The 22,885-nt window shown below is 40.7% G+C and overlaps 1 protein-coding gene across 5 annotated transcripts in view; it reads right to left on the bottom strand.

Annotated features, from left to right (window-relative positions):
* Positions 1-497: 497 nt before the first annotated feature.
* The window catches only part of INPP4A (inositol polyphosphate-4-phosphatase type I A), a 146,384-nt gene continuing 123,996 nt past the window's right edge, over positions 498-22,885 (bottom strand). For 3 of the 5 annotated variants that reach the window (XM_040336332.1, XM_040336331.1, XM_040336335.1), the window contains 5 exons: positions 22,334-22,474; positions 20,708-20,805; positions 20,310-20,422; positions 16,759-16,913; positions 498-6,177 (listed from right to left, as the gene is read on the bottom strand). In XM_040336332.1, the coding sequence (XP_040192266.1) occupies positions 6,045-6,177; positions 16,759-16,913; positions 20,310-20,422; positions 20,708-20,805; positions 22,334-22,474 (640 nt within the window). In that variant the 3' untranslated portion in view covers positions 498-6,044. Of the gene's footprint in view, positions 6,178-10,359; positions 11,430-16,758; positions 16,914-20,309; positions 20,423-20,707; positions 20,806-22,333; positions 22,475-22,885 lie in introns of those variants that run through there. The other 2 variants (XM_040336334.1, XM_040336333.1) reach the window with 1 other exon arrangement.

The following is a 22,885-nucleotide window of genomic DNA, read 5'->3' on the forward strand; positions in this document are numbered from 1 at the left end:
TTTGCACTGACAAGGGGCAGTATTGCTTTCTAATTACCGATAGATTTCAGCTGGTGTCTTGGCTTTCCATGCCTATACTTTTTCCCCATGTCATTCCATTTTATAACACATAACTTAATTTCTAAATGCATCTGTTTTGGTTTCTTTGTATGTATGGATTGCATGGGTTGTTACTGACATGTGGTGAAAATGTCACGTCGATATATTAACTTAGAAAAATGGTGATGTGTTTAATACTTATTTTACCCACTGTGTATATATATATATATATATATATATATATATATATATATATATATTTGAAAGCATACTTTCTGTGGCCTTGGTTAGTTGAACATGGTCTCTGTTCTACGTATGTGTAAGGTTTCTGGTGCAGAGGCTTCACACTGCTAAACAAGTCACATATAAATAATTTGGCGAAGCCAGTAATTTCAACTCCGAGTGTGAATAAAACAAACAATATACTTTTTCATAAAAACCAAGAACTCTAAAACCAATAAAGGACATGTGACAGCCGTTTATTTCAATATTAGCACATTTACAGCAATTACACAGAGCAGAGATAAAATATTACTATGGTAACCATATACATAATACTGGCAAAATTAAATACATTAAAAAGTGAATAGTGCTTTGCAAGTATAAAAGCCTAAAAAAAAAATGAAAACGGTATCATACAATATCTTTACAAGTTTACAAAACATGACCAAGTTAACATTCCCACCTCTACAAGACCCTGTAGACCTTGGAATTTCTCCTGCTTTTCAGAGGGGCAAAGGATGGGAGGCTCCATGATCACTCCTGGACCTCAAACATTATCAGACTTTAAAGCAGGGACCTACAAGCAATTATTGTATTACCCCCCCCCCCCCTTTTCACTTTAAATGTGAACACTGACATCCCAGACTGTATGTAGGTGGTCTTACAGTAATAATTAAGATAAATTACAGCTGCCAAGCTGGTGCATACCTTGTACAAACCAGAGTCATTTTGGAGCAAAGGAGTTTGTACATCACAGATATACAGCCTGAATCCCAAACCTATTATAGAGATTGTCAGCCACCAATAAGCATCACATGATACTTCATTTATGTCAGAACCTCTTAACTGCCCCACTACCAAGCGCATCGGGTGACATTTAACAGATGTACTCATCACAAAACACACACCTATGTGTGATAACACGTGAGAAAAGTTTGGGATAATTGTACAAATTAGTAGACACCGACTACTGACAGAAGATAAGGACAATCCTAAATGGCTACCAATAGACTGGCTAGCTATATGGTTACCAAGTCCCTTTTTTTCATATAAGTCAGTAACAAACAAGGCGGTTTCATAAATTACTTGTCTGCACAATATAAACTGCTATAACAAAGAGACCCATGTATTCTGGCATTTCCAAAGTAAAAAATAAATACAAATTAAGGAAAACTAAATGTTGTCTGTGTGGTATTATGACTAGGCTATATTTAATGCACATTGGTTGTTTATATGAAAATAAGACATTTATTTTGCATTGGCATTTATAGAATGTACGAAGAAAGTTAGCTGCATAAATGTTCTTAGGAAAGAGAAATTGGTATATCTATACCACATTTAGAATCTAGACTATGACGGATATAGGAGGTGTCCAGTGGAGCTTGGCTCCAAAGATATTTAAGGATGCTTTCTAAAGAAACCCTGTGTTACGTATGACTTCACCTTTTCATTTTCCAACACTAATGGACAAAATGAAGGGGAAAAATTTGATTTGTGGTCACAGTTTTCCTTTCAGGTAGTTTGAAAGAGACCCGCAATTTCTTAGACTGGTGACTAGAAACAAATAATGCATGTTTTCAGTTATTGTATTTATTCCAATTTAATTTGTGATCATTTGTATATTTCCACTAAATTTGCACCTGGAAGTGTGGAAAACACGTACTATTATTAGTCCTTGGAGACTTTTTTTTAAGATAACTTTATATTATGTATACATATTTTATTAGTCTGTAGTTCTGGAATTTATGTTTTTGTCACGGTGAATTTAGTCTTTCCCAATGTTTTATCAAACGATATTTAAAGCCTATTTCAGGCCAATACTAACCCCTGTCCCTCAGTCATCAGACTCAAAAGAGGAGAATCATGAGGATTCTAAAGCATTGGCCACAGGTATATTTTTACTTACATATACATACACGGTTCCATATGACAATAAATAGATTTTTTCCCTCCAAAAGGCCTACTTTCCATAAATATAATCTTATTCAATATAGATTCCTTTCATTATTTGGTGGACATCATTTACAGATTTTATATAATTTTATGTTTCAAAAAAATACTCTACAAAAAACTTAATGGGAGTTTGCTAGCTATTGATGAATGACTTGAATGACACACACACACACACACACACACAACTGAACATGCGGTGTATGACTGTGAAAGGTCAATAGCCTTGTCTACATTCGAAAGACAGAAAAACACAGCAGTGCTATCAATTCTTCCACTTTGGGGTCTCCAACTGCTACAATATGCATATCCGAAATGAATACCCTAATAATACTCGATGACAAATTCCAAATTATATACATTTTGAATTGTTGCAAAATAAATATGCATGCTTTTAGCCTAATGTTTTTTTTTTATACTTAAAATGAAGTTCAAAAAACATAAACGGACAAAAATTGCTCTGTTAAGCCCAATATAGAAATGAGCATCATATACAATATTTTCCTAGAACTATTTTTTTTATGTTAAAACATTATGGGGGATATTTACTAAAACTGGTGCACACATAATCTGTTACTAACTAATCAGCTTCTACCATTAGCTTGTTCAATGAAGCTTTGCCAAAAAGATCTGGGAGCCGATTGGTTACTATGCACAGCTGCACCAGATTCCGCATGCGCCTGTTTTAGTAAACCCCCCCCCCCCCACCCTTGTTCCTCTGGTATGCATTCAAGTCTTATCTTAAAAATCCTAAACCTCTTATTTGTTTCATTATTATACTGCCATGTTCGGACACTACGTCCTATAAACCTGTTGGTAGCAGGCAAGAAAATCAGCCTAATTTCAAGGTTTTTGCTCTTGCACTTGGCTACTGAGAAGTGTCACAATTTCAAAATCCTTAGGGAATCTCTAAAGCACATTGTCTCATTTTATACTCATACCTTTTCTGGCAGCATTACTTGCTATTGTTTACAGAACATAAACTCGGACATGTTTTGGGCAGTATTAATATGGCAAACATTTTATATAGGCAATACAATAATCAGCTTGGAGAGACAAAATGCAATATTACCAAGATATAAAAAAAATAAAAAATTATGGGTGGGCATACACGGAAAGATTTTTCCTTATCTTAAACCCACTACAGTCTTATTTATGTCCTGATCAACAATAATTAGTGCTTCTAGTTGATAGAAATATTCCTCAAATCATAATCTGCATATATTTTGCTTTCCCTGTTTTTTCCAACCTCTCCATATCCAAGTCTATCAAGTTAATGATAATAAAGAAAACCTTCTATTTTATTGCATACCTTCTATTTCAGAGCCTGTGGTATCATCACCATGTCCATTTGCTTCTCTATACAATGCAAGATCAGCAGGGAGGTCTACATAACTTCCTGAAAACAGTAAGCTGTGGTAATGGCCAAATGTGATGCTGATCCTCTAGGATTGGAATAACCGAAACTCAATGAATGAAAAGGGTGGGCCTGGGACAGTCAGGGTGGGAGGGAAAGAGCTGGATCTCTTCCAGACAGGAAATTAAGTAGACTAACAGACTTGCTGCAATTTAGAACACACACCTATTAATTTACTATTCTAAAAAATACATTTTTCATGGCTACAATACATTTTACTACCTGAACAGATTTAAAATTCATACCTTTAAAGTTGTTAGACTTCATCATCATGACATTGAAGTATACCAACATATTTTTTAAATTTAGAATTTGAATTATCTAACAAATGTTATGTCAGCAATTTCACATTTATATAGTTTTATTAATGGCCAACAGCACAACATTTTACTGCTCCTATGTCTGTTATTTGTGGTTAAATATATTAAAAGAAAATGCATATTTTCTCTCTAAAAAAAATATGCTGTACTACATCTCATCTGTATTTTACTTATTTATATTCTCTTTTTTTAATTTATTTGCGGTTATTTTTTAAAGAGTTCTAACTTTATTTAGCTCCACCTGATTCAGCATACATTGGGTCCAAACGCTTAACTATTAGAGAACAATCCCCTCCATATGTCATCACCCTTCCTCTCCCATTAGTTCAATCCAGATCTAGGAAAATAGCACTGAGAATTCACTTCTCCGAATTGAATGTTTATGTTGGGTTGCTAACCAGAAGCACCATTTATGAAATGCAAAAAAAAGTGGGAACTGACATTGAATCAACATGGCAATTTCTTCCTCTTCGCCACAATTGACATCATCATACGTATCAGTGCCGTGTGGCTGGGGGGGGGGGGGGCATACTAACACACTAGCAAACAGTTCATCTGCTTGTTGCAAGACAATTTGGAGGGATCATGGGGGGCGTTTTCTACTTTATAATGAAGAGCCCCTTAAAGAATAGTCAGATTTTCAGTGTTATAAATTGCATTGCAATTGTGACTATCTGGCACCATTTCATTTGTAAAATTTTAAAGCTGAACTCCAGGTAGATACAATAAAGAAGCATTAATGCAGCTGTGTATTCATTAATAAATCATTAAAGCTTTTTTTAAATGCAACTACTATTAAATATATGAATTGGACTTTTTGCAATCTCCTATAGCGCACCATTCAGATTGGGAAAGGAAAGGCCTGCAAGCCTGTCAAGTTGTGCTGCATGCAAATATACAATAGCAATGAACATGCTGACAGGAGAGGAAAGCATACTGAACAAAAGGATAACCCAACTATAATAGAGAATATAGTGTCATCTGACTGTGCTGTATAGCAGGGCTGTTTGAATCTTAGAATTGGATGGACAGAAATACAAATTATAAGACAGGCGAAACAGATCTTTTATATGTGTTTCACGTGTGTATTTATCCATTTGCCTAGAGTTCAGCTTTAGGAAATCAACAATGCCACATGACTGTTGAAGGTGAGGCGTTAGAGCAGTAGTAATCTAGATTTAGATATGCTAGATATGCCATAATTACCAGTCTACCGTTTTTACTCACACACCCATTATTAGGCAATCATGTATATACGGAAATTTCACTTTACAGGCCAATCCAAAACCAAGGAAAAGGGGGGGTAATAGGATTATTTGCTAAATTTTAGTGCACAAAAAGGAAGTGCCCCCTAATGTCTGTATAGTTTACATAGATGACACTTGTGATAAGTATTTCATTCATAGTATTTATGAGTTATTCCATCCATCTTTTAAGTGGGAGCTTTAGAACACAGAAGTTAATGAGCTATAACTACTATTGAGCATGAATTAAAATGAACTACCTTTCAAAAAATTGTTTGTGTGAAACACAAGAAAAAACTTGTGTGGAAAAACTGAAGAAATCAATGTCTTCTTAATTACAGTATGTTTAATATAACCTTAAATAAGAACTACATTTCATCCAAGTTACTTAAAATACATAAAAACTATGGGCCTCATGTACAAAAAACAACCTTACTTTTCTTAGTCCGCTAAAAGCAAGTTCTATTACATACACACTTTCATACATGAGGCCATTTTAGTTTGATCCACTGTATTATACTGCTGCAGTCCAAACATGCTATGTGTTACGTGTCCCTTAACTGCAGGCATCTTCAATGGGGAGTTACTAAAACCATGTGCAAAGGCAGCCAATAGATTTCTCTCACTCCTTCAAACTCTTTAGGAAAGTCGGTAACAAGCTTGTATTCAAGTGTTCAAATCCTAAGCAGCCTTGGTGAGAAGTCACACTAATGTTGATCCTTTAGGGCATGCTCAGTGTATGCAGGCATCGTCTCCAAGAACATAAAAAGAAAATAAGTCATATATATGCATGAATTCATTCATATTTACAGAGAGGTTGTATGGAAAACCCCAGGAAACATTTGGGAGACCCTAAGTTTCCACTTTTCCATACGTTCCTTCAGGAGGCCTGTAATGCTTTGGGAAAGCCTTCAGCTGCAGACTGCTAAATGCATATTTGCGACATCCCACGTTCTTCATGGTGTTTTCTCGGCGACAGCCCTCACTGGGGAGAAAACAGGCAGAAAAAAATAAACTAAAACCTGGACAAACAGTAAAAACATGGGCAAAAGCAGACACTTAAAGCACACTATGGATGCTAAAGGATGCAGATGCATGTTAATAGTGCGGTATGTGCAGACCAGCTTTACAAGCAGGATTGTTTTTTTTGTGGAATAAAAAGCTTTACGTATTGCATTTTATGTTCACAAATAAAGCATGATAAGAGCAAGGTAAACTAGCTTTGCTATACTGTACCTGAGAAGTAAAGAATAAAAATGCTGACCCAAAAACAACCAATAAAGAGAGAGACAGGATGTGTCACATGGGCCATGGAAAAAACACATACTCTGACCCAGGCTTTTGTACTCTTTGGTATACCATTGGTGACCAAGTTGATAACTTATTAAGAACCATGGAATAGGTATACAAACAGAGTAGGACTTATTAAGGATAAATATATGGCCTCCTAACAGTACTTTCTTAGTAAACTCTAAACAATCATATTTAAAAGGAAAATAATACAGTTATTGCAATATAACTAACCTCTAAGATGCTTCCTGGCAGTGAAGAGCTGGCTGCATGTGGCCTGGAGCACACAGCTGTATGGCCCATGACACTGTGCTTAACGTAATGGGATTATGAGAAATAATACAGAAGTGGTAAACTATTGCCAATCACTGTTTGCCAAAAAAGTCTTATTGCAGTGGAAGCAACCTCAAAATTATTGCTCAGGAGGCGGTGGAAACAGCACTGACAGAAGGATTTGGTGCATGATGATGGGGCTTAATGTGCATGATACAATCAGTAGAATGTTTGTAGAAGTAGCAGACTCCAATATATGTAGCATGTTATATAGAACCAAGTTGCAGGCTTGGTTGGTATGCTAACATAATATTTAAATTTTATCTAAAACCAGGCGATTGCCAAAATATTACTAATGCTATTTAAGGAACAGTGGTATGACTAGATCGTTAAAAAATACTTACCACTGCTTCTGACCTTAGAATATTTCTAAAATATGGAAGCATATACAGTAAGAAACCAGTCATAATACATACAGTGAGACGAACCTGTGGGTGTCTTGCCCACAGTTAGGGGTTACAAGTTGTCTGGTATAGATTTCAGAGTAAGGGCAGTTAGTGGGATACACAGTACTAGTTAATTAAATTTAGAAACCACATTAATAAAGTGTGGATTCAGTTTTTCCTGTACCTTTTTATGTGCACAAGACCAGTTTGCAAAAGCAAAATACTACTGCCAAACAATTACTTTCCTGACTAGGGGTGTAACGGATCAAAAAACTCACGGATCGGATCGATCCTCGGATCAGGAGTCACGGATCGGATCATTTTCGGATCAGTGCAAAAAAAAAAAAAAATGTGTGTGTAATATATACATATATGTATGTATGTATGTATGTATGTATGTATGTATGTATGTATGTATATATATATATATATATATATACACACACACACACACACATACATTTCACGGGTGGATTAAAGAGGAAGCAGGTGAGGCTGTTTGGGACTTGTTAAAAGTACAATCTTGATGTTTTTACAGCTATATATATATATATATATATATATATATATATATATATATATATATATATATATATATATATATATATATATATTTATATATATAGAGCTGTAAAAACATCAAGATTGTACTTTTAACAAGTCCCAAACAGCCTCACCTGCTTCCTCTTTAATCCACCTGTGAAATGTGCTCTCCCCCCCCCCCTCCTCCTCTCACACTAGTGCTTCTCTGCTACTATTCCCTCTCCATGTCGGCTTGCCAGAGCCCAGTGCACAGCGTGACACGCCTCCCCGGGGAGGCGGGGAGGCGTGTCACGCTGGGCTCTGGCAAGCAGACTGGGTGGAGCAAGATCGCTCCGGAGCTAGGCCGAAGCCGGGGACTTTCCTAGGCCTAGGCTCCGGAGCGCTCCGCGGATCGCGGGGTGTGCCGATCCGAACGGGGTGGCCCGTTCGGATCACGGATCGGTGACGATCCGTTACACCCCTATTCCTGACAAATGGAGTTCCCTCCACTTTTCTTCCATCCAAGCCCTAGTTCATATTAATATGTTCAGTTTCCTCTGTCTACAGATGCAGAACTACAGCGCATAAAATTCTATGGTCTCTACAAGAACTGGCCAAGGAGGGAACTTCGATTCCACACCCAATTTTAAGGATTCAGCCTACTTGTGTGCTTTATTCATATACAATTACGTATCCATTGATTAGAACAAGCAAGCAGCAGGATGGCCACTTCTCCATTCTTCATGGATTAGAAAAAGCAGGCAACATGATGGCTATGTGGTTTGCACTCTCGTATAGTAACTTTAGTGTGATAGGTTTAATTATTTTTAGGGACATTAACTGCATGCAGTTTGCATTGGATTCCTCCTGTGCTCCGATTTCCACCCCAAAACTTACTGGCCTTTAATCAAGTTGGTCCTTGTGTTTATGTAGCTGATTGTACTGAGGACTGTAGTCAGTTATGCCTAGTACACACGTACGAGATTCCCGGTGGTAAAAAGTCCGCCGGGAATCCCGAGGGGAAAACAGAGAACCTGCCCGGTAAGTTTTTCACACCTACACACGAGAGGTTTTCACTACAGGAAAACTGCGATGGAGCTTTGATCAGGAATAGGCCGTGTGTATGCTCCATCGCAGTTTTCCCGACAGGAAAACTGCCGGAAAAAAAAGAGAACCAGCTCTCTGTTTTTCCCGCCAGTCTTTTTCCCCGGCAGTTTTCCTATGTGAAAAACTGCGATGGAGCATACACACGGCCGGTCTTCCTGGCCAAAAGCTGTCATGGCAGTTTTCCCGATGGGAAAACCAGTCGTGTGTACGAGGCTTAACTTCTCAGATTCTCCTTTTTAACAGGGAAAAATGTTAAATAATTTAGTAGGAAGCTACAAACAACTGATCATCCTTCGGAGAGTTTTAGGCATGAAACGTAGAGTTGCACAATAATACATTTACATTAAATTTCAGAGTTTTCAATAATAGATAACCCTTACCCTATGCATCTTTTAAGACATCATAAAAAACTCCTCTGACCAGCATATGTTCATGCTGTTTAGCACATGACAATTTAATTAACAGCAGACTTCAATATTTTAACGTGGGGGGTATGACGATTTCATCATATGGTGGCTGCAGTGATGGTATTTTATCACAACTTATCTATTGTTACATTTACTAGGGAGATATTAAAATACACGACTATTCTGCTGGATGGCAACAATACGTGTGATACACAAGGGGGTTTATTTACTAACGGCAAATCCACTTTGCACTACAAGTGCCCTACAAGGGCACTTTGAAGTGCAGTCACTGTAGATCTGAGGGTGACATGCAAAGAAGATAAAAAATTGCATTTTTGGCTTGCATGTGATTGGATGATAGAAATCAGCAGAGCTTCCCCCCATTTCAATCTTTGTCTCAGATCTACAGCGACTGCACTTCCAAGTGCACTAGTAGTGCAAAGTGTATTTGCCTTTGGTAAATCAACCCCATGGTTTACTATATTACAGACGTCAGTGAATATCATGCACATAAAACTCCAGTACAGCAAACTTTATTATTGGAGCTTTCAAAAGCTCAATTTAGTACAAAGCATCGGCTGCATACTGTACATATATAAACCCACCACAGCAGGGCTGGACTGGGACAGAAATTTGGCCCTGGACTTTATCCAGACTGGCCCACTTTGACAGGTCTCTCCTGTCAGACAACTCCCCCCCCCCCCCCCTGCCACCCAAGCCCCCTCTCCCCCTTCACTAGCCTCTAGCCGTTCTACTTTATTAGAGTAGAACGGCTGGTACTGGTACTCTTATAGGCAGTACCAGTGGGGAAGCTGGACATTATTTCACCCGGGGCAAAGAATCAGTTTGGTGCCCCCCTTATGGGACAAGATTAGGCAGAAGTGAGAAACTCCCAGGCCATAGCTGTTGAGTCAGCTGTCCCCTCCCCCCATGCTCCTCTGTCGTCCCCCCTGCCTCTTTGTTCCCCCCCAGGTGAGCACTGCGGGGAGGGAGAGACAGAGGAGCGGAGGGGGGCGGCAGTCCGCAGTCACTGAAGCCGGCCCACTGAGCCATCGGCCCACCGGGAAACTCCCTGTAGTCCCAATGGCCAGTCCATCCCTGCACCACAGCCACCAATCCCATAAAAGGTAAACTCGTGACAGATTTGTTATATTTTTGCCCCATTTATTGTACATAGAGTTGAAATAACGTATTTGAAATGTCTGAAAACATGACTAACTTTGGCATATTAAAGGACAACGGAAGCATAATACAACACAGGCTGTAATAATCATTCAGTTCTGTGCAGAAGGCACTTTTTTGGACCATACCACTGCCCCATCATCCATGTCAACACCAAAAGGTTTCACAATGGATTCCTCGTGAGGCTGTACTAAAACCTCAAAATAGCAAAGATGCCCCACGGCATGGTGCAATTCCAATGGTGTGCAGACTCTACTGCAAGACTAGTCTAGCAACTATCGTTGGAAAAAGAGTTGGGAAGATCAGTTTGACTTTTTGCTTTAAAAAACATTACATAAAAATACTTATTAAACAGCATGCATCTGAGGGAGATTCAATCACTGTAGAGTTCAGTTGATTTAAATGTATTCTAAAAGCAATTACACAGCCATTGAAGGCCCTAAAAAAATCGATAAGCTTCTTTGCTTTGGAAAGCAGACATGAGTCACTGTATTCCCCATGTCACATAAAATGTGCAATAGCAACAGCAGGTGCAATTCAAAACCCAACAGAATACTGTTATCTGTTGGTACGTAAGCTACATAGTGATAGTTGCATGTATTGCATTTGCATGATTTAAATACAGAGCAGCATCAAGACGTGAGGTATGTAGTCATGAGGAAGCTATATATACAAAAACGATGCTTCATTCCACTGAGCTGTTCCAGACTCCAAATGTGAAATAGTAAGGCATAGATATAGGACACAGCTCAATCATTTCTCTTGGGTGTCCCTTTCCCCCGTCCCCAGGAAGGTCACATTTCCAGGTATACACATCTCAGCCCAGTCTTCATTTGCAACGAAATCTGGCCACCAAGTATGCTACGCTGAGGAAGAGCCACACTATAAGTAAGTTAGGGCTGAGCGCTAGCAAAGGGACAGAGTAAAGGAGGCTGGGATCCAGCCTGAAATCTCGGATCGGAACCAAGCCACTCAAGTTCTTCTGGGTGACTATTTCTCGCGTTCCAATGCTGTAAAGAGGATAACGTTCGGGGGGGCAGCAAAATAAAAAGGATGATGGGAATTAAATTAAAATCAGAAACATACAGTGGAGAAAATAAAGAAGCAGGAGGGAGGACGCAACATAAAGAGAACAAGTTAGAAATGGACAGTATATTTGTAGGACACAGATAAAAGGTGAAGTAAAATAAGATTAGCAGATTAAAAAAGGAGAGAAAGGAGAGAACAGAAAGAGAAAAAAAAAAAAACATAAGAAAAAAGCATTGTAAACGAGTGAAGAGTAAAAGAAACAGACTTCTGGTAGGCTTTTATGTTTGATCTAGTTGTGACAGCCACTAGTCCATGCTACCATGCATCAACATGCTGCAAAGCAGTGGCAATCTGAAATGCAAGCGGACCACGAAAAACCTTTACAGGATTTGACCCTTTCAGCTTTGAAGATTACATTTTATACTACCATGTTAGTAATCAAGATCCAACTAAAAAAAATGGGAATACACACTAATCACCAATGACTAAATGACTCACTCCCTCACTTTTCTTGGCTGGATGTTTAATTTAGGCAGGGCTACACAATATTACAGGAGACTTGGTGAATTATGCTTAAAGGGGTTGTAAAGGTTTGTCTTTTATTTTCTAAATAGGTTCCTTTAAGCTAGTGCATTGTTGGTTCACTTACCTTTTCCTTCGATTTCCCTTATAAATGTTGTATTTCTTTGTTTGAATTTCTCACTTCCTGTTTGTCCTCAGTAAGCTTTCCACTATCATCCAAGCGGTGGAAAGTCAGTCATTCAGAACAGCTTACTGAACACCTTACTGAGGAGGAACAGGTAGTGAGAAATTCAGACAAAGAAAAAAAAACATTTAGAAGGGAAATGGAAGGAAAAGGTAAGTGAACCAACAATGCACTAGCTTAAAGGAACCTATTTAGAAAATAGAAAATGAACCTTTACAACCCCTTTAAACCAGAATTTCAGGCTCTTACTAAGCCCCCCCCCCTTATAACCACTATTCTAACTAACCTGTAGAAGGAAGATGCTTATATACCTATTCTCAGGGTGCTCCAGTCTGGTCACATGATCAGCTCCCAGCGGTGGCTTCAGAGAAGATGAGGGACAGCCGACAACAGATGCCCCATAGTAAGCCTATGGGTAATGGCATCCATTGCCAGCGCTCTCTGCCCTGAAGCCGGACGCTGGTGAGATCGTGTGACGGGACCAGAGTGCTCTGAGAGTAGCCAAGAATAAGCATTTCAATTTTACGGTGTAAAAAACAAAAAAGTAGCGCTAAGTGATATAGTAAGAAGACACTAATGGTCTATATGAAACACCAAGTGAACAGTGCAAATAATAAAAGTCCCAACGTGGTATTATGGTGAAACTTGATAGGTCAATGGAACTGGACGTAAACAAAGTTCTCAACCGAAATGGATACCCAATGGACTTATCGTGAATTGACACAAAACCCGCCACCATGATGGGAGGCTTACCAGAGGTATTGAACCCTAATGAGCCTACGCTAGTACACCCCTCCAAAACCTGGCGACAATACTCCTCATCCTCCTCTGCCAGCAGAGAAAAGATATAGTTTGATCATCTGTGAGTCATCTCCAAGCCATTGGAATCTTCCCTCGAGTGGCGGCTTCATTGCACCTACTGGTCGCATATCCTTATCCTTGCCATTTTACTTTCCATGTATATACACAGCTATATTGACCCCTTGAGCGTAGGCTCATTAGGGTTCAATACCTCTGGTAAGCCTCCCATCTTGGTGGCGGGTTTTGTGTCAATTCACGATAAGTCCATTGGGTATCCATTTCGGTTGAGAATTTTGTTTACGTCCAGTTCCATTGACCTATCAAGTTTCACCATAATACCACATTGGGACTTTTATTATTTGCACTGTTCACTTGGTGTTTCATATAGACCATCAGTGTCTTCTTACTATATCACTTAGCTCTACTTTTTTGTTTTTTATGTTTTATTGATTTTCCTTTGTTCACTGGATTGTTTGTAGCTGCTCACTGTTTAGATAGCGCAGATTTATTTTGTTTTTGCAATTTTACGGTGTAGTTAGTTTAGGAGTCAGAAAGGGGTGGGAGTAATTTTGAGCTTAGTATTAGCCTGGAATTCCTGGAAACTTTAAGCTGGATCTGACGTAAAGATCAAACACTTTCCTATCAGTTTTCAGTACTCTTGGCAAATGGGATGCTTTTAGGGTACACATATGTATACACTGGTTATACTATACAAGACAACAATAACCATTCTAAAACACACCTGCCTCTGGTGACTACATGCACAGGGTCTCATGTAAGTTATCTCTGCCAGTTCTGAATTGCACCTCACCAATAATTTCTAGGAGACTTACTGCCGCCTCAGTATCAGGCTTTCTGAATGTGAGGTACTGCAAGGAGCCTGCTATGGCTTGGTATGGGAATTCTTTTCTCGCATTGGAAGCAGGAGTTCTCATTTTATCTGAAAATAATTTAGATGGACTAGAGCACTACATCAAGGACTGGAAAAAAAAAAACATATGAAAAACCAAAGCAAGGAGCATGTAGGCAGTGTTCTTGTATGCATCTCAAAGTTCTATTTTCAGTTAGGGCAGGAGTCTACCTTTAATTAGGGATACGGCACAAGGCCAAATAACACAATGACCAACATATAGGGGGCATATTTAAAAAAAGCAGTTAATGCGACATTAAGTAAACACCGATTGCTGGTGAATCAATTACTGTATATAAAAATACATGTGCCGGTAAAATGTGAATATTTAAGGCACATTCACCGCTTTATAAATATGCTCTTTAGAATAATATAGTAAAACTACAATGCATGTGTGAGGCACACTGCTTGATATGCAAGTTGTAAAAGTGTGTACTCAAAATCTCTAATTTAATGGCCCCATGATGCCTGGTAGCATTAGAAATGTGAGTGTGTACCCTTCCCACCCCCAGATAACCGTTGTTGATGTCAGACTATCTCTGGCAATACCATTCATTTTTGGTGGGGTTGCCAACCCATCAGACACTTCTGGGACTGATCATTAGTCTATAGTAGTATCAAGAACACATTGTAAATTCCCCATGGTCCTCACAATGCTTCCACAATCACTTTCAGTGGCATAGAAATACATTCTAAGATTTTTCTTTGCGCTACTTACCAAGCAATGCCTTGATCAGGAGTGCCCAACCTTTTGAAGAGTGAGGGCCACTTAAGCAACTTGGTAACCAGTCGGGGGCCACAATGAGCGTAGCGGGTGGATGACAGGTCACGGCTACTCTATATGCCCTCCGATCCACCCAGATGAAAGGGGACAAACTCCCTTCTGTTCTTCGGATTGGAGGTAGGTGGGCGTAAATGGACATCTGTCGCTCTATAGAGGTGAATTGAGGGCCCCATTTGGTCAGGCTGATCGTGTGAAAAGGGCCTAAGACTGCTTGCACACTGATGTTCTGTGTTTTTTTCCCATACCCCGGGTGCAGCGTAGTGCACCTGTGTCTATCCTGCGGGTTAGCTGAACTTTGCCATAGATTCCGCCTGTGCAAAAGCCAGCGCTGTAGAGGAAGCATCGGCTTATGGGGCTCTGCTCTGCAGCCGCTTTCTTCCTCTACAACCAGATTCATTCACAACACTGATGCTGTGGTATGGCGGGTCGGTAACCTGTGATCTGGGCTTGCCAACCCACCATTCCAGAGCAGGGGGTCATGGGCCACATCAGAGGGCTCCGCGGGCCACATGTGGCCCCCGGGCCACTGGTTGGTCACCCCTGGCCTAGATACTGGAAATAGTCTTGAGTTCTTAAGTTACCTGAATGGTTAAATTATATAATGCATACGGAAAGGCTAGTGGCCGATGACCAAGTTACCAATGAAAAATGTTGTTTGATCAGCCTGGATGGTGTACAAAGGCTCAAAAAAACTGTACTTTCTTACTAACTAAAATGCAAAACAGACCAGCTCTGACATGGAGTACCTCTTTTCTTTGATGACACAAATGAAATTTTTTGTTTTTTGACCACACATAAGCTTTTGAAAGCTCAATTGTCTATACTAGATATATTCACATACTGCTACAGAGAGAGACTCCTTCCTACTATCTTCCTCTCTTATTTTAGTAACCTACTCTAACCTGTTTCCTTTATTCCTCGTCCCTCTCATTTCGGATTTCTCTCAACCCTCCCTGCTCTCTTTTTATCGATATAGAGCACTTTGTCTTAGCAATATACAATTCACTACGTCTTTTTCCTCTCAATTCAATTGTGACGGCCTTTTTTCATTGACTAAAATGGCCACCTCTGTTAAGCATATATTACCTTGTTGCCAATGTTGGATATTTATGACCTCAAAATCCAAGCTACCAATGCCAAAGATGCAACTTATCTGTGTTCCCTAAATTAAATTAAATTTGAAGTAAATGTGTGTACTAAAACTAGGAAAGGGTCAAATAAAAGAACGAAAATTAAAGGGTAAGATGAAACTGAAAATGAGGATGAAAACAGACACATAAAGACAAAGCAGAGGAGAACAAGCTAGGGGGGAGAGGGCATCTTTAAATTACAAAGGGGGGAAAGGCTGCAGACTGGTATCATATCCTTATATGTGGAAAGTATAGTGCAGGGTTAAATGCCAATGCTATGTTTACGCGAGCACATTAAAAAATAAATAAAATGCTACTTTTTTTAAATTTGATATTTTTATTCCACAGCTGCTTCTGCACATAGAACATTGATGCAGGAACATCATATCAACAAAGTGAGATGGTAGGGGAGGCAAAGTTGTGACAAACATTCAAACATTATAAGCGCTCTGACAAGGAGCTGGGATGTTTAGAAGCAGAAGTAGGCAAACTATGGCTCCTGAATTGTTTGACGACCTCTCCCAGCAACCTTGGCTGGCTGTCCGTCCCACACCACCTAGAAACAATAGGTTGCCTACCTATTCTCCAATATATAGCTGCAAGTGAACTAGCATAATCTGCAGATGCGTTCCCAATCATAATAATGGCTGCAGTCTTTGTAGGACATAAGGTATTGCATTTCATCAGTGCAGCCAGACTGTTCACAAGTGCATTTTGAAACTCACCTAGGGATCAGGATTTCTAAAAATGTTATCTAAAAAAAAGATCCAGATCAAAATGGCATTTTTATTACTTCTCTATGAGAATGTAAATAAGAGTTTTGCAGAAAAATGCCCTTGCCATCTAAAAATATTCATAAAAACCTAGTACACAATCTTTATTTTCTGGGAGTATTGCTTTCATTTTTTTTGTTGGGAAGCCCACATCTGTAGCTCATCCAGTTCTTGTACTTAAGCAATAAACAACAAGCACTTCTTACCTTCTCATACACTCCAAAGCTTGTGTAAAGACCTGCGGGGCCATCCCATGTTCATGTTGTAAAATTAGGCATTGCTCCAGTGTCACCGACATAGCAGTACGATCCTTGGCACTTTTACAGCTTGTAAACCGAACTCCATTGAGTCGTCGACATATCTGGTTAAGAATAATGAATATACAATTCAAAATACATAACAAATGGAACAAATGGAACACTAGTAAACTGAGAAAACAAGGGAGGGCCTCCAATTTTTACTATACTGTTTAAACCGAGTGTATCAAACATGTGGCCCTTTGCTGATAGTTGTGCAGCACTGGCAATTGGTGTCGGGAGCAATAATTGGTAAAGGGACTCTAATGGTATTGATCTCTTGCTGTCCCATGTAACACATCCCCAGCTTTTCTCTCCTGTAACACATCTCCAATATACCATCACATCTCCTATACTGAATATTATATATGTGTACCATTGATGATGTCAGGGGCTGCCATTGAGGCCCCAAATTCTAACGAAAAAAGAAATAGCCCAGTAGCATTTTAAATTGATCTGGTTTGACTGGAAACTAATGAAACGGACAACCCTTGATGTAAATAAAGGGTCTGACCATCTCAAATTACAACATGCAGTTGAAATTTTATTACATAGAAGGGAACTGGGGACCCCTGCTAGATTATGTCATTATGTGTTATGCAGCACCACAAACATTGTTGTATGATAGTGTGTATGGTAGTTACTAGGGGTGCACCGATACCACTTTTTTAAGACCGAGTACAAGCACTGATACTTTTTTTTAGAGGTCATATGACAGTGGCACCAATATGCAGCACTGACTTTATTTATTTATTTTAGTCCTGAAGGGGGGGGGGGGGGTTGGTGAGATATCAGGGGTATGAAAATCTCCCCTTTGAGACAGGGAAAATGACTAAGGACACAGATTCCTCTGTCCATTTTTCAGCAGCCTCAGCTGCACTAGACATGAATGGAGAGGAGATGGAGGCTCCTCTCCATTCATAAACTGAAGCATCGTAAACACAATTTACAATGATCAGTTATGAATGGCGTCAGTGACCACTGACAGATCGAGGACAAAAAGGGGAGCGCAGAGGGGTACCGGAGTGGAGCATGGAGGGGGAACAGAGCAGCACAGGAGGAGGACACAGAGGGGGACCAGAGGAGAATACAGGGACAGTCGGGGGTGATCGGTGCAGTGGTGGGGGGAGTTACAAGCACCGATCTCCCATATAGATTTCAATAAAGCAGCTGAAAGCTGTGGGAGGGAGAGGAGGGGAAATGGCTGTCAGCTGCTTTATTGAAATCTATACAGGGAGATTGGTGCTCGTTACTCCCCCACCGATCGCCCCTGACTGCCCAGGTATCAGATCAAGCATCGGAGCATTTGCCCGAGTACACGCACTGAGGCTTTGGGGATGTGCTTATGGCCTACTAGTAAGTTATTTAACAAAGCCAAATATTTCAAAGCTGCATAGTATTTTTTTTTTTTTTTAACATACTGGGGTCCCTTGAATAAACAGTGTATTTTATTGAAAAGGGAAACGTAGCTAGCCTTTAAAACTCAAAATCCAGGCAGACATAAAATTTCACTATTTAATTAACCACTTCAGCCACAGAAGGATTTAACCCCTTAATGACCAGACCATTAAAGTGACCCTGTGCGGATAGTAAAAATACTGAAAATGTTTAAAAACTTGTGCTCGCCTCTCCGGTGGCCTGTATCCCCTACCTCTGCTTCATTCTAGTCTGCAGCCTCCATCAGTGTCTTTGACATTCAACACTTCTGGGAGTGTCAGATGCCATGTCCCTCCACTCTGCACCATGGTTCCACCCTACTACTGCTGGGCCCTGTAGTGATGTAGGGGATTGTAAGATGGTACCACAGTGCATAGGAGGAAACACCAGCATCAAACCCCATAAGTGTTGAATGCAAAGGCACTGATAGAGGCTGAAGTGCATAGTGCTACTAGCAAGCATGCCCAGCTACAAAAAATGGCAGAACAAAATGGTTTACCAGACAGTTCACATACATATGTTTCAACTGTGAATCTGACTGCCCAGAAACCTAGAGTTCAGCTTTTAATAATTTCTGTAAAATTATTCACATACATCACTGTAGGCCACATTTGTAGATAATTAACTCATGTATGGGTACAGGAGACTCCAGCTTAATATGCTTTCTACAAATTTATTGAGATGTAAAAGTATATTGTTATGATCACAACTACGTTTTTTTTTTATATATATACCAACCCCTACACTTAGGCAGTGCTTTAAGTGGGCCAAAAGAGGTGCCGGTACTCTATTAGGCGCCGGTGCTCCCCCCCAGGCCCCCACTCCCCGTTCCAAGCAATCCGATGCCGCTCGGCTCCTTACCTGCGCAGGGCCACGGTCGGTCGGTGCAATGCTGGTAGGTCTGCTGGCGAGGTGAGGTGACTCTGGACCGGCGGTGGATGGTGGAGCGGAGCCCCTCCAGGGGCCGGGGAGATGTCGGCGGCTGTCGGCTGAGGTGAGGAGGTGAGCCAGACTGAGACTCACTCCCTCCTCGTGACACACATTGCTGCAGCCTCAGGGCGGGCGGGACTCGGAGACTCCAGGTCGCCGCACTGATCGCTCCTCACAGGCGCGCGGAAAGGAGTTGACGTCACCTAAACGTGAGGTCAACTCCCTGCCTGCACCTGCCTGAGCCGTACTCTGCACGCGACCCGCCCCCCTCCACTAGCTGCCCAGCCAATGACATTAGGGAGGAGAGACGGCCAGCTCTCCGCTGCGCTCCGGTACCGGAAACCCACGTACTGGGCGCACAGAGAGGTGCTGGTACTCTCCAGGGCAATTTTCGGAAGTGGCGGTACTGAGTACCGCCGCGTTCCGGCCCACTTAAAGCACTGCACTTAGGGAAATATTTACTAAAGCTGGTGCACACTGAATCTGGTGCAGCTGTGCATAATAACCAATCAGCTTCTACATGTTGACACATCAAATTGCATGTCAAATCGGCGCCTATTGCCGGCAAGGGCACCATCCGCAAAGTCGGCATCGCACCAATTCCCAAAAGTAGTTCCAGCACTACTTTTGGCAACTTAGGGGGCAATTTTAATAGACATCTGTGCAGGAACCCGCAGAGACGTCTCTGAAATTGCTCACTTAGTTGAACTGACATGCAGGTTTGAAATCGTGCGAGTTCAGCTGAACTTGCGCAATTTCAAACCCACATCAGTGTTAATCTAGGCTTATTGTCAAAGTTTATTGAAGCAATTGAAGAAGCTGAAGTTAGAGGCCGATTGGTTACTATGCACAGCCGCAGTAGATTTATTAACCCCCCCCCCCCCCCCGTCTATATACCAAACCTATAGACCTAAAATATAGCCAAAGCTCAAGCATTCTAGGCCCGGATGGCTTAATCTAAATGGGTTGAAAAGACGCAGTCACAGGTGATAAAACGCATACATACATATATATATGGTATACTGTATTTCTTGGAAACAAAATCTAATGGTCATCCACAGTACTCCTATGAATTGTAAAATGTTGTTCATTACCTCAGCAGCTTGCCAAAGGATGTCAACATTTTTGTTTTTTCGTGCATGAACATTCTGTCCTAGGAATCTGAGCAGCTCGGGAAGACATGTTTGACTCCGAGACCGAGGGAGACCTAAAAAGAATAGATGGGAAGAAGCCAAATTTAAAAATAGGACCAAATTTGGGAATCGTTAGATACAAAACATCAAAAATATATGTGAACAATGACTTGCAGTAACCAACAGAAACCAAATCTTATCTTTCATCAGTATAGAGTAGTCCAGACAATGAAAGTCAACTTCTGATTTGTTCCTATTGTCAACTGCAATTTGCATACAGCGACATGTAATCAATATCCCACAATTAAGGGTTGAAGCAAGTTAGTAGAACATTTACACAATTGAGATGTAAAACTTACAATCTTCTGGCAAGACTTCTTTGAACTGCTCATAATATGAATTAAGTCGCACCAAACTCTCATTGTTTATGACTTCCTGCAGGGATGTATCGCCGAACCTGCAAGCATCATAGAAAATATAGGTTCAGATGAGTGAAATGCAAGTGTACCACTTAGCCAAACTGATGTAAGCAACTTTTACTTAAGTGTACAGGGAAAATGGTTATGGCTCATAAACTGGAGCTCCAGGTGCAGAGAATGCCATAAGCACTCCCTTTCAAGGTTAGACCTTCTAGGTGTGGTAATGACAGCTAGGGCTACAACTTTACGTAAAACAACAATGCAATAGGCAGGTGGATTTGTAGGTTCAATGCCAACAAATTGCACCACAGTTTATTTTCAATGTAGCAAAACAAAATTCCTCTCTTGCAGTGAGGCTGCCCCACCACTGAAAGGTTTTAATGCTCATTTAGGTCTAGGGGATGAGAAAAGCAATTTTACTTACCCGGCCCCTCCACTCCCCCTGCTGCTGGCTCCAAGACCACCTGCACTGCCTCCTCAAACTTCCGGGTTGTATAGGAGGGTAATAAGGGTAGGGGAGCAACATGCTCTGTGAATCTGCTGTGGGGAGGGTGCAAGGAGCATGGCTTGCCAGATGCTATGTGTTTCAATGGATACACATAGCTTGGCTCATATAACTTACAGTTACATTTAATGAAAGAAGTGCACATCACTAACAGTTCAAATTATTACTACAATGTTCCAATAAAAAAATGAAATTAAAGGTGACAGAATGAACATTTCCTAATGTTTCAGCGGTTTATTATCCTGGGCTATCAAACTGTATTCTAAGGACTCTGGGCCATATTCTCAAACAAGTTACGCCGGTGTATCTACTGATTCACCGGCGTAAATCGAATTTCCCGCCGGCGTATCATTGTTTTGTATTCACAAAACAAGATACACCGGATTTAGGCTAGGATCCGACTAGTGTAAGTCACTTACACTGTCGGATCCTAAATGTAATTCGCCGCCGGCCGCTAGGTGGCGTTTACGTTCAGGTCTCATTTGTTTATGCAAATGAGCCCGATACGTCGATTCCCGAACGAAATCGTGTCGCGTAACCGTCGTTTGCGTAAGGTTAACCCTGCTATATGATGGGTAACCTTACGCCAGTCCCACGTATGCCATGTTAAGTATGGCGTCGGGTCCGCGTCGTCTTTTCCCGTCGGGTACGTCGTTTTACCAAGTCGTTCTTGAATACGACTTTACGTCAATGACGCACACGTCGGCATCATTGACGTTTTCCGTCGAGAACTGGAGCATGCGCACTGGGCTATTTTAAGCCCGGCGCATGCGCAGTTCGAACGGCACACAGGGGCGCGCTTAATTTAAATACAAGCCGCCCCCTTGGAATTACGTGGGGATACGCCGGGCCAATTACACTACGCCGCCCCAAACTACGGAGCAAGTGTTTGGGGAATACAGCACTTGCTCCTGTAAGTTGGGGCGGCGTAGTGTAAATGGCTTCCACTAAGCCGCCGCAGAAACTACAAGAATCTGGCCCGCTTTCATTTTCATTTTTTATAATAAAGTCTGTTTGAAGAATATCTGCTGTACACTCATTGCTTTGGTATATATCCTTACTTTTCTGCCAGTGTCTGCTGTTCATTAATCCCCACATTAAACAGGACTGGCTGAACCCTGAGCAGCATCCCACTCTGAATTTCACGAGGGAGAACATCAAACAAAGAGCCTGGTAGAGGAATCCGCACATTAAATCCATCCCTGCAGGAAAATAAATGAGATTAAGTCAGATTTTAAAATGTCTTGGGTTACTACAAAACCATCTTTTGGAAACAATGGAAGGGATTTTAAGTGCTCAGCCAATACTCATGAGAAAGAGTAACCAAACAGAGCTGCATCGGAGAACTACTTTTAGCTTCTCCCATACACAATTGTTACACAGGTATGTAAAAGGAAAGCAGATTACCGGTACTGCGTATTACAGCTGCATAGATTTTTATACACTTATCTTTTCAAATCTCCATGAAACCATTATTCCTTTGTATACACACACACACACACACACACACACAAGAGCTGACGTGAAGATAAATAGTCTGTATATTTGTAGAAGTGTTCACCATCATTCCTATATTTAGTAGTGCACCACAAAATTTTAAAGTAGGCTTAAAA

This window comes from Rana temporaria, chromosome 2 (genome assembly GCF_905171775.1).
Source record: "Rana temporaria chromosome 2, aRanTem1.1, whole genome shotgun sequence".
Classification (NCBI taxonomy): Eukaryota; Metazoa; Chordata; class Amphibia; order Anura; family Ranidae; genus Rana; species Rana temporaria.